The sequence below is a fragment of the Plasmopara halstedii genome, assembly GCF_900000015.1.
Source record: "Plasmopara halstedii genome assembly, contig: Scaffold_555, whole genome shotgun sequence".
In the NCBI taxonomy this organism is placed as follows: domain Eukaryota; phylum Oomycota; class Peronosporomycetes; order Peronosporales; family Peronosporaceae; genus Plasmopara; species Plasmopara halstedii.
Window position 1 is genome coordinate 969,067 of NW_020187475.1, and position 11,085 is coordinate 980,151.

At 44.1% G+C, this 11,085-nt stretch overlaps 5 protein-coding genes across 5 annotated transcripts; 4 read left to right on the top strand and 1 right to left on the bottom strand.

Moving 5' to 3' along the window:
- Positions 1-1,607: 1,607 nt before the first annotated feature.
- PHALS_11719 (ca2 :cation antiporter family) lies at positions 1,608-3,302 on the top strand (the record flags this gene model as incomplete). Its single annotated transcript, XM_024727130.1, has 1 exon — positions 1,608-3,302. The coding sequence occupies one exon, from the start codon at positions 1,608-1,610 to the stop codon at positions 3,300-3,302; it is 1,695 nt and encodes a 564-aa protein (XP_024577738.1).
- A 501-nt stretch (positions 3,303-3,803) lies between these two features.
- On the top strand, positions 3,804-4,501 carry PHALS_11720 (premrnasplicing factor syf1; the record flags this gene model as incomplete). Its single annotated transcript, XM_024727131.1, has 2 exons — positions 3,804-4,280; positions 4,352-4,501. 2 exons carry the CDS (start codon positions 3,804-3,806, stop codon positions 4,499-4,501), a joined length of 627 nt encoding a protein of 208 aa, XP_024577739.1.
- Positions 4,502-4,740: 239 nt separating this feature from the next.
- PHALS_11721 (Leucine-rich repeat, typical subtype) lies at positions 4,741-7,175 on the top strand (the record flags this gene model as incomplete). Its single annotated transcript, XM_024727132.1, has 12 exons — positions 4,741-4,999; positions 5,065-5,183; positions 5,246-5,350; positions 5,420-5,677; positions 5,744-6,187; positions 6,255-6,285; positions 6,347-6,432; positions 6,495-6,548; positions 6,608-6,736; positions 6,796-6,889; positions 6,951-7,022; positions 7,078-7,175. 12 exons carry the CDS (start codon positions 4,741-4,743, stop codon positions 7,173-7,175), a joined length of 1,749 nt encoding a protein of 582 aa, XP_024577740.1.
- Positions 7,176-7,304: 129 nt separating this feature from the next.
- Positions 7,305-8,741, bottom strand: PHALS_11722 (u3 small nucleolar rna-associated protein 18; the record flags this gene model as incomplete). Its single annotated transcript, XM_024727133.1, has 2 exons — positions 7,305-8,415; positions 8,473-8,741. The coding sequence occupies 2 exons, from the start codon at positions 8,739-8,741 to the stop codon at positions 7,305-7,307; spliced, it is 1,380 nt and encodes a 459-aa protein (XP_024577741.1).
- A 284-nt stretch (positions 8,742-9,025) lies between these two features.
- PHALS_11723 (uncharacterized protein) lies at positions 9,026-10,169 on the top strand (the record flags this gene model as incomplete). The annotated part of the gene is made up of 6 exons (XM_024727134.1): positions 9,026-9,175; positions 9,254-9,302; positions 9,373-9,378; positions 9,429-9,782; positions 9,834-10,036; positions 10,098-10,169. 6 exons carry the CDS (start codon positions 9,026-9,028, stop codon positions 10,167-10,169), a joined length of 834 nt encoding a protein of 277 aa, XP_024577742.1.
- Between the last annotated feature and the right edge of the window lie 916 nt (positions 10,170-11,085).

The following is an 11,085-nucleotide window of genomic DNA, read 5'->3' on the forward strand; positions in this document are numbered from 1 at the left end:
CCATCTCCAATGCCTTCGCGCACTATCTACTGCTTTCAAACATCGCATGGAAGACAAAGCTCCTGAATTTATCAGAACGTTTTGAGGCCATATATTATCCGAATGATAAATGTGCTAGCCAACAACCGTGGCTACTGAACCAAGACAATAGAAATTATTTTTTTCTAGCAAATGGCCTGTGTCAACTGGGTCCAACGTATTCTATTACGCAAGTCGTCGGATGAGCCTGCGTGAGAGTTCAAGCGTTTCTTCGTCTCAGCTGAGAGAGAAGGGTTTTGCAACTTGTCACTACCAAAGATGAGACATCTGGTTAGGAGCTCGGCAGCTGAATGACATTTCTCTTCCTTATCGAAATAACTGATGACTACTTCTCATAAGCCGTCACCTTCTATACTCGGAGCGCCCCCTCGCGACACCGCAACACTCCGCACTTGATACGACACCCATCGTATCATCGTAAAAATTGGCTGGACATGGAAGATCTTTGTACACGCCGCCCTTTTCCGGAGGTCATCCATGAAGTCGTTATTTTTACGGCTTTTGAAAAGGGTCTGTCGCTTTTGTAGCGATAAAGGCTCACATCTCCTGGCTAGTATTCGCCTCCTTTGACAAAAATTTAGTGGCACCTGGCACGCCTGATGAGGCGGCGCGAGCATCCGCTAGAAAGCTCACTTCAAATGCCTTATGATGAATTGCCTCTCTGTAAAAGCGATGCATCTGAATGCCCATTAGCGCGCGACCAATTAGCTTGGAGACCGCATGCGCAACGCGCTGTCGTTATGTCAAGACAAATATAAAATAATTAAGGACTTGATCTAAATGTTACTATGTTCAATATTTGTATTGCTTGACGTAAGACGTAAGGCTAATAGATATCTCTTCTTCAGGGCGTTTCGTCGTCTTCATTAGTACCAATAAATTAGTGCTCACAAGTTTTTCACATCACGCGAAAAGTTTGTGCAATTGTACAAAATGTACTCCACGAAATATAAGATGACTCGCAGATTAATACGTACAGTACCCTACTTCACTTCCGACTCGGTCGTCAGATTGGTGGCAAATGTCTCGACTCTCAGATAAATTTCAGCTATAGTGATACTAAATATTTATTTGTTATATAGAATCCTTGATAACGCTTTGCGTAACAAAATATTAGAGAATCACCCTCAATCGAGTGGTAGGTAAACAGTTTGGATTGACTTCTGCATCGCCTTGATTATGATGACAGTCATCAGATCGATTCGACACAGTATTCGTCAAGCTCCCGTTAAATACGCTATGTTGAAATGCATCCGTAAGGCGACCATAATCGGATACATCTTTTATATGATCCCTGATGAAGTCGCTGATTTATGTTTGACTGCTTCTTGATCAAAGCTTTAGCAGTCTTGACCAAGCTACGCCTGCAGCATGAATACCTTAACACGAATGATCTCAAGGGTGACGACGGTATACTTCATAATCAATCTCTTACAGAAAAAGGCGTAAATCAGGTATCCATTCACAGTTGCACAATAAGAGTATCGTACTATCTATTTGTGAAAAGGTTGCTTGAATACAACTGCAATCCGATCCTCCACCAGAGGCTTACTCCACTTCTGGCCGTCATGACAAGCTTCTTCATCGATCCCAAAGATCTCCCCGACGACAGTTTCGGCCTAATTCAAGTTCTATTCCTGGGTGTCGTCTATGGCTATGTGCTTTTTAACGCGAGCAATCTCATTTCGGATGGTAGCGAGTTACTCTTGCTAGTGCCATCCATGGCTGGTATCGTAGGCAGTGTCGTGCTGCCTGTGCTAGGTGCCGTACCTGACGGTGCTATCGTACTTTTTTCTGGAATGGGCCCAGATGCACAGCAGCAAGTCTCTGTGGGCGTGGGCGCGCTTGCTGGATCTACCATCATGTTACTCACCATTCCCTGGGCACTAAGCGTCTACGCTGGTCGCGTCAACATCGATGAGAACGGTCGTGGTAACTATGTGCGTCCAAAGGGCGATCAACACTGGGCTAAGCTCACACCACCAGGAAATAAAAGTCTCACTAAGACAGGCATTATACTTTTTGACGAAATTCCGTCAACAGCCAGAATGATGATTTGCACGGCCATGATCTACCTCATCTTGCAGCTACCCGCTCTCTTTTACACCGGAACAATTGCAAAAGACGCTCATGCTGACAACACTAAGGTGGCCAAGGCCGAAAGACCTTTCGCCATCGTTGCTTTTGTCATTTCAATGATCTCCTTTATACTCTATCTATACTGGAATGTGCAACGCTCCTCAGAGGTCAAAGATGACATTATTGATGAGGTACGTGTCGCCGCTATTCGTGACGGAGAAATTAGTCTTTCGGGTATTTTGGCCAAGGAAGTAGCGAAGTTCAAGACTGAAGCGCCAGATAATACAACACCACTTAATGCTACTCGCGAACAATTTGACCGTGTTGCAGACGTCATTCGTCCATTTTTCCACGCCTACGACAGAAATCGTGACCGCCGTATGGATGCTGACGAGCTGCAGCTATTTTTCAAAGATTTGGGTGAAAGCGTGTCGCGTGAAGAGGCAGCAAAGTGGATGGCTGCTGCTGACAAGGACAAAAGCGGATATATTGAGTTTAATGAGCTCGTCGAAGCCACGCTTCGCTATATGCTGGCTAGATACGAAAATGAAAAGCATGGCAACGCTTTTGTCTCAATGCAGCGTGTTGTGGTGGAACAGCAGCACTCGCTGGCTATCCCACCAGCTGAAGATGATGAAGATGAAGAGGAGGAGGAAATTCCGGAAGATCTTGCTCACCTATCCATTGCCGACCAGCAGAAAAAGATCAAGATTCGATCAGCCTACATGATGTTCCTCGGTACAGCTCTTGTGCTCCTGTTTTCGGACCCAATGGTTGATGTGCTGTCTGAAGTTGGTGCTCGCACGGGCATTCCTGCTTTTTATGTGTCGTTCGTGGTGGCTCCATTGGCTTCAAATGCCAGTGAGCTAATTGCTGCATTCAACTATGCGCAAAAAAAGACGTCGAAAACTATTTCCATATCAATTTCGGCTCTTCTTGGCGCTGCTTGTATGAACAATACGTTTTGTCTAGGCATTTTTGCAGCGCTCATGTCATTTAAAAGCGGTGGTTTGGTGTGGGAGTTTACTGCTGAGACGTTCTCAATCCTGTTTGTGGAGCTCGCAATTGGCTTTATCGCAATGAAAAAGACTCAACGCCTGCTTGATGCCCTGATTGTGCTTCTACTATATCCGACATCCATCTTCCTTGTCTTTTTTTTAGAAAATGTGCTCGGCCTGGATTAAAATTTGCTTCTGACAGAACTAAATTTGGAATGATGTTAACCTGCCCATGTTTGTCATTTTCTTGATTTTAAATATATTCGTGAGTAATGTTTATCTCTCAAATCGCATACCCCGGTCAGATCGATCGACTCGATGCTAGCGACTTGGGGGCGGAACATGTGTATCTACGAGTAACGTCTAGTTGCGCGTCTGAAGTCTGATCAGAAGTAGTACGCGGGGCAATATTTATTTGATTTGCTTGACGTTGTTGTTGTCTACCCGTACATGCACCGTTGCAATCACAACCGCATTCTCCACGTTCGCTGTGAGCACAATTTTTGCCTGTCCCAATTTACATATCACGAACATTACCTTCCCATTATTTCATTTCTATACCGGTGATAAACCTGGATTTTACCGATTACTAACACATGTCCAACTACATTCCTGGATTGTCGGGTCGTGACTGACTTTTCTTTTGTACAGTCCAAACCGTTTACACAAGAAAACTAGCCAACAACCATGACGGAGGCTTTTATGGGTTACAGCGAAGACTTTGAGCAATGCCGTGATGAAGCCATGGAGGACATTCGCTCTATAACTAAGGCGGACAATGAGCGTGAGCGTAACGAACTGGTCGAGCGTGCACAGGGCAATATTTCTGAGGCTGAACGTTACATGCGTATCCTCGAGAGCGAGTCACGCGCTGGAGACTCACAAGACCGCAGACGAATGCATCAGCAATTGCGCACTTTCAAATCGCAACTGGACAAGCTCAAGTCGAATCTTGAGCGCTCAAAACTCATGGAAGGTAGTCAACAGCGCCAACAGGCTTCCGCCCCGCAAGACAATGTGGCCCGCTACCATCAGCGCACGGAACGAATTGAAGACCACCTTGGCGACGCTCAGGCTATCATCGCGCAGACTGAAGCCACAGCCCAAAATATTAATCGTAATCTTGCAGATCAGCGCGAACATCTTATTAACGTCCGCACGAATGTACGTAGTAATGATCTCACTAATGTTATTGCTAAGAAACAAGCCTGACTCTTTTGTATATTGTTATGTAGGTTGACGCAACGCGCGAAGACACAGCAGAAGCAGCCATGCATCTAAAGAAGCTTAAGTGCAAGATGGCATCGCAGATTGTATTCTTGTACCTCGTCATCTTGGGCCTTATCGTGGTGATCATCTGGCAGGTCATTTCCAAGTTTGTGTAATTGCCGTAACAGAAATGTAAAGGTTTCGAGATAGGTGACTGATTGAAAGTTATCCACTCATCCGTTATGACATAAAAATTTGAGTGTACTGGTAACTTAAAACAAGGTGATCACTTTTGTAAAAAATTTTGCCGGTTTCTCGAAACATGTCCACACTCCAGTTAATAATAGGATGAAAAATAACGCCGAATATGCTACTATGATCTTCGAACAGTAAGATTTAGCTAGAAAAGGTCATCATGAGTGAGGTTCGGCTCCCTGACTCAATTGCTTGCACCTCTGAAGAGCAAAATACATACACACTTTCAAAAATTGCGACAGCAAATTCAAATCTACTGCAATCTGGTCAAATTCTGGCCATAGGTAATAGCCTTGCAAAAGTAGTACCTGCGTTGGAAAGCAACAAACAACAGTCAAGAGTTTTGAAGACGATGCGTTCAAAGTGTGAGGATTTGCCGCGAACACTGGATGGTTTGCTGCTTTTAAAATTGTGTCGAGGTAGATGGTTTAGTCTTTTGCAATTCACACATTCATATAGACTCACAAATTGTCTTGTTTTATAGTTGAATTTCCTGACGAGGTTGTAGAAGCTATGATAAGCGATATGCATATAACAGATGTCGTTGCTGAAGATTTGCTCTCTTTCACAAAGTTGACACGATTAGACATGAGCGACAACAAGGTTGGAAATTCTCCTGTTTATACATCAATAATATGGTCATAATCATACGAAAGCTGGTTTAGACCTCATTGGAACCATTTGGTTGTCTCCCAGCACTTGTGGAGCTGGACATTCAGTGTAATGCGATCAAAGAGGTCACAATCGAGAATGGGTTTCAGAATCTAGAGGTATTTGAGACGCGGTATTGCTACCTAAATCTTAAGATGATAGTGATGCACGATAATTTTTTTTCGTAGGTGTTAAATTTATCTTATAATTGCCTTCGTTCAAAAGATGTCCAAGTTATATCAAAGATGCAGCGTATCCGAGAGCTTTACCTCGGAAGCAATCAAATTTGTTCCGTACCCCCCATGATGGATCACTTTTCACGTCTTGAGATATTGTCGCTGGAAAGTAACAATATCTCCGGTCAAGAAATCTTTTCGATGCTAAGCATAATGCCTCGCTTGCTAGATCTAAATCTCAGCTACAATCAAATTACTGGTTTTCCAGAGGTGAGCACCCCGTTTAGATGATAAATACTGAGATTGGAGGTGTTGATTCTTGGTTGCCTACGCCAGTCTGCACTGACAACCGAAAACACTTGTGGTACTGGATTCTATAATCTTGTTTATCTTAACCTGGCGCACAATACCATTATGAACGAAGAGGCAATAATTCACACAAGCAAGCTGCGCAGCTTGCGTAAACTTATTCTGTATGGCAATCCCTTGGCACATGCCGCCATCACTCCCTACGACTCTACCAAGCTCGCGTATGATCCTGTACCAAACCTGACAAGACTTTTCAACGAGAGGACAACGGATCAAATTGCGACGACAATTGTGAGTGCATACCCCGACACAAAGAAAAAAAAACTGCATTCCATGTCGTGTTATGAACACGTTGAGATTTACAAAATTATTCCAAATGAGGTAGTCTTTCAATCTCCATTTCGTACACGAGCGACGGAGATCATTGAGGCAGATTTTTTTAAAAGGAAAATGCCACCGTCAAAGCAGCAGGTATGTAACTTTTGTTGACAGAAAGCAAAAGTATACCTGACATCATATCGTAATGGCGATGGAGTAGTCTAGCTTTTCACCAACACCTACGAGAAAGCGTGCGTCACCATAAGATACATCATAAATTGTATTCAATTCATTAATAATTTTTGATTGCAGAACTGAAATCCAAAATCAATGACTCCACATTTATGACAGGAGTTGGCATTGAAGATATTTTGTTGGGTGCTGGACCATCAACTGAGGTGAGGCAGGTTTTCTACTGTGCAAATGCGTCAATTTCTGATTTACGAATACTGCTGAACAGCTTCCAGCTGTTCCAGCCTCTGTTGTCGCGCGATCATTGGCGATGGATTCAAAAGTATGATAAGTCTTTTAATTCTATGCAATTTCCGACAAATTTTGCTCTTGGTGTTGCAGAAATATCCTGCTTTGAACACACGAATGGCCATTAACGCTCTTCGATATCAGCTTGATCATCCTTTGACTTCTCATGACGATAACCTGCTTTGTTTAGCGCATTCTCAGCAGCTCACTCAGACTTCCCTGGTACGTACAAATTCAAAACTCATATAACTTGATTTGTAAGAAACAATCTTTGTTCGAAGCAACGAAAGCATCCGCGACGGCCACTCCCGCAACGAAAAGAATCGCAAATATTACCAAATCATCACCGGAACAGCAGTCATTCGAAACTGAAAGGTGAATTCTGCTTTTTGTGCAGCAAGTTGAAGGATCAACATTTTGACAACAACACATTTAGATTATCAGAGTGTAGATGACGCTTTGACAAAAGTCAACTATCAAGTCTCAAGCACATCGGCCAGACGGCCAAGTACGTATGACCCTCTTGCCACGTTCCTGACGCACCGTCCTGACTTATGCTTTAGGATTGACAGATAGTACCGAACAAGGAGTTGACAAAGCGCTTGATTCTCTCATTACGACAGCTAAGAAGCTGAATTTGACTTATAATCACTCGCCATAGGGCATTGACTAACTTTTACAAGCATGTAGAACGAAAATGCAACAAACATTATCTCTATTATTTAGAAAAGCATTAATCTCAAGGTGTTGAGCCACAGAATGCTTATACAGTAGTTAAAGAGGTCACTCTTTATGTAGCCTTGTAATGGGTCAATCGGTATAATAAAACACGCCCTCGAGCGTTTCCGACTGCAAAGTAGCCACTATTTGGACTGAAGTCCATGGCCGACACGTAATGTAGCGGCGTGTGTGCCGTTGGCCAGTTGGGAAATACAGTCAGTGATGGCATATGTACCATCTTCAGCGAGTCCTTAATGTCAGTAGAAGCCATTGCTAAAATCTCAGAACTGGGATTGAATTTAAGATGGTCAACTTGAGTTGTGAGGTGCATCAACGCTTTGCATGGCTTGGGCTTGGCTGTTAGACCAGCATTATCGTAAATGTTGACCACACCGCTCTTTGATCCGGCGGCGTAGTATTTACCGCTGGCTGCCAGGGCGTGATTACAAAGACTGCCTTCATCGTCATGAACGAAAATACACCGCCGTGTACGCATGTCCCATTTGTAAATCTGTCCGTCTGATCCTGTACTGAGCAAAAAGCGGTCATTTTCACAAAAAACCGCAGAGTTGACACTGCCGTTCATTTTGAGGGTGCCGATCGACTCGTACGACTTCGCCGATACTATATCCAAGTAGCCATTGCTTCCTAAAAACACTATCGTATCTCCACTGTTAGAAACGGCAAATTTTTCACGCTTTCTCTCCTTGCGCCCATAAAGGCCTGGGATCTTGGTAATTTTGCCAGCTTGAATGTCGTAGGAGAAATAATACTGCCGAGGTCCAGTTAGAATCGCACGATCTCCACCAAGCGTGAACTTTGCGTCCAACATGGGAAGATCCTGTACAAAAACTTTTTCAATATTTGCGTTGTTGCTACCGTCCACCTGAAAGAGACAAAACGTCTTGTCTAGACCTGCTGTGAGCAAAATCTGTCCGTTGGGATGAAACTGTACCGATTGGATCACGGCATTAGATGGCGCGTGCTGGTTCGCATCTTTCATACGAATAACGTCCAGCGAGCCCTGAGGCAGCATCTCACCCGATTCCTCCAACAGTTTGCTCGTGCTTCGAAAAAGATCAGCCTCCTCTTCATTGTCACTATCATCTGGAACATTCTGATGGTCACTTAGAAATTTGGTGGGGTCAGCCCATGATATGGCACCATGCGCTGCTTGATAGCTACAATGTCACCAATAAGTTCAACGTCTAGTGCTAGGGCAAATAGATTGCACGTACAAAGTCTTGAGGCGACGTTTGAGCTCTGGACCATCAACAATTGTGTCCTCTTCAGTTTCGCGAAGCTTACGTAGTTGCGGCTGCTCCTTTAAATTCACCACCACGTCCTCATCGTCATCGTCTACCCACGCGGCTTTAAACTTCTGTTTGGTATTGTCTTGCTCGCTTTTACTTTGATGTAAACGTTTGCGTCTATTGTCCTTGAAATTTGGATTTGTCAAGAAGACTTCTTCAGTCAGAAGCTTCTCTGCTTTGGTTACTGGTGCCATGATGGAAACTTGTATGGTGACAGGCATTCTGTACCTGTTATCCGGCGCATTTTTCTGCTACTTCAAACGTAACAATAAGGCGGTATTGGGAGAGGCGACAGCTAAATTTGATAGAAGGTTCAGTAGATTTTGACCCTTCGATTGTAGGACACGCAACACAGCGATTTAATTCGATCTCAGTATTGAAAACGGACGGTGAAGTACAAGTCTTCTGTTCCAGTGCCGCCCACCATATACAGGTTCTTGTACTTATAAGCTAGAGAAAAACATACCATCTAGCTTGAATGACGTATCGAGCAGTGGCTTCGGAGCAATTCTTTCATCTTGAGAAACGCGTCAACTCGCCCCGCTCGCATTGTAACTCCCCGTCCTCAATCTCTGATGTGGATTTAGGCCGAGGTTCGACAAGTAAAGCGATGCCAGTCAGTAGCAAGGTGTGTTTTACTGTCTGATTCGGGGAGTTTTCCGAAGGAAGGTCATTGATTATGAATTTGATTGTTTGAGGGTTTTAGCCCGATAGCACGGACGCAGTTCAAGGGGATAAGGTTGAGTCTCAGGATGGTATGCCTGCCTTGCGATCAACATCAGATTCTTTTGATGTTAATGAGGCTTTTGCGCATCCTGTGAGCAGCTCGCAGTCTCGCAAGCGCAAAGCTGATTCAGAAAGTGAGAGTGAGAGATATGAAGAGATCAAGAAGGTTAAGGCAGAGAAGCAACAACTTACGCCTGCTGAAGCAGATAGTGACTATCTGCCTACCGACATTGACGAAGATGAAGAGGATAATTTGCTTGAGTACTCCGAGTCTTCCTTAAATCGTGATAGGGTTGCTGATGGATGTTCTGCTGGATATGTTGCAATGGACTCAGCTGCTAATTTTGAATGTGACAGTGAGTTGCCACGTAGTCATAGCCGCCGCACGCTCTACATCGAGTACTGGAGTCGGACAGATGAGTGTAAGGAGCGAAAGTGGGACCATCTAGACGATATTGCCGAGAATTTTGGATCTGCTGAGGAACACATCTTCGCTACAACTTTAAAGGGTAGGACTGCGTTCCTAGAACCCAATATGTTTCCCTATGACACTCCTGCAGGCATCGAGCACTGGACATTGTGGCACATCAAGGACCTGAATCATGAACTCGTGAAACAGTACGTGGAGAGCTGGATTGATGCCAACGCACCACATGTAGAGCGGTGGAACTACGACGATAATCCTGAAAGGTCTATCGATATTTTTCACGTACACGTGTACTTTCAGGTGGCGAAGGGTCGCACGGTTCTACTGGATCGGAAGGTGGAGGATTTGGCACACGAATTAATCTGACTCGCTCATTCTCATTTGCTGCAGAGTTTAGGGTGAGGCGATGCGCTGGTCCAGCCCAAGCTCATTATTTATACAGATGAGGACATCGTGTCGAGCTAGGTAAGGCGAGGTTATCTTGACTCCACTTGAAGATGCTCTGTCAAGATGAGGCGAGGTTATCTCAACAGAGCATCTTCAAGCGGGGTTTGCTGCACCTATGAATATAAATTTGATTTATTACCAAAGTATACTCGTGTAGTTATCTGATTGCGATAATTAGTAGAAGAGACAAATAGGTGTTAGTTGTTGAGGCTAAGATCTGACGACACGTATGAACCTCACGCATAAATTGGCTGGGATAGGGTTACGGTAGAGAACCGAACACACTTCGGCTCGTGTGTGATTTACACTGAGATGTTGCTCTCGATACTTTAAACCTTTTCATCTCCCAGGGGCATCATTTCTCGTTTGCATCTTGCGGATGTCAATAGTGATTAAGTTTAGATTGGTGTTATTGATTTATAGTATCGATGTCGACATATCAAAGTCGATTTTCTAGTATAGCATTCAACATTTCGTTTGTTACTCAAGCAACACTGAAGAAGCATTGCTTCAGTCATGGACTGTTTACTCTAAAGCCACGGCACTGACGATGCTTGGGCTAAGCTTGTGCCTGCGACTGAAGTGATTCATGAATGTCAACAAATGTTCGAAAGTACCGGAGCAAGCGGTATTGCTGAGACTAGGAAATTGATCGACAATCGAACGTGGCTGAACGAACAAAAAGCTCGTACGGTATTCTTGAATTCGAGAAGATCCTCTTAACATCTCATCACGTCGTGACTATAAAAGTTGCTTGCCGCGGTAGCTTACGCGCCTATACGAACAGGCCATCCACTCACACTATAAGCGGAATAAATATCAGAAAGTTGCAATGCGAACACATCAATCACTTGTCAGGCTAACCGCTGGGTTTTAGGAAAGTGTTGAAGTCAGCAAAGTTCGTCATCCTGAAGTCAGCAAGGTTCGTCACTATGACG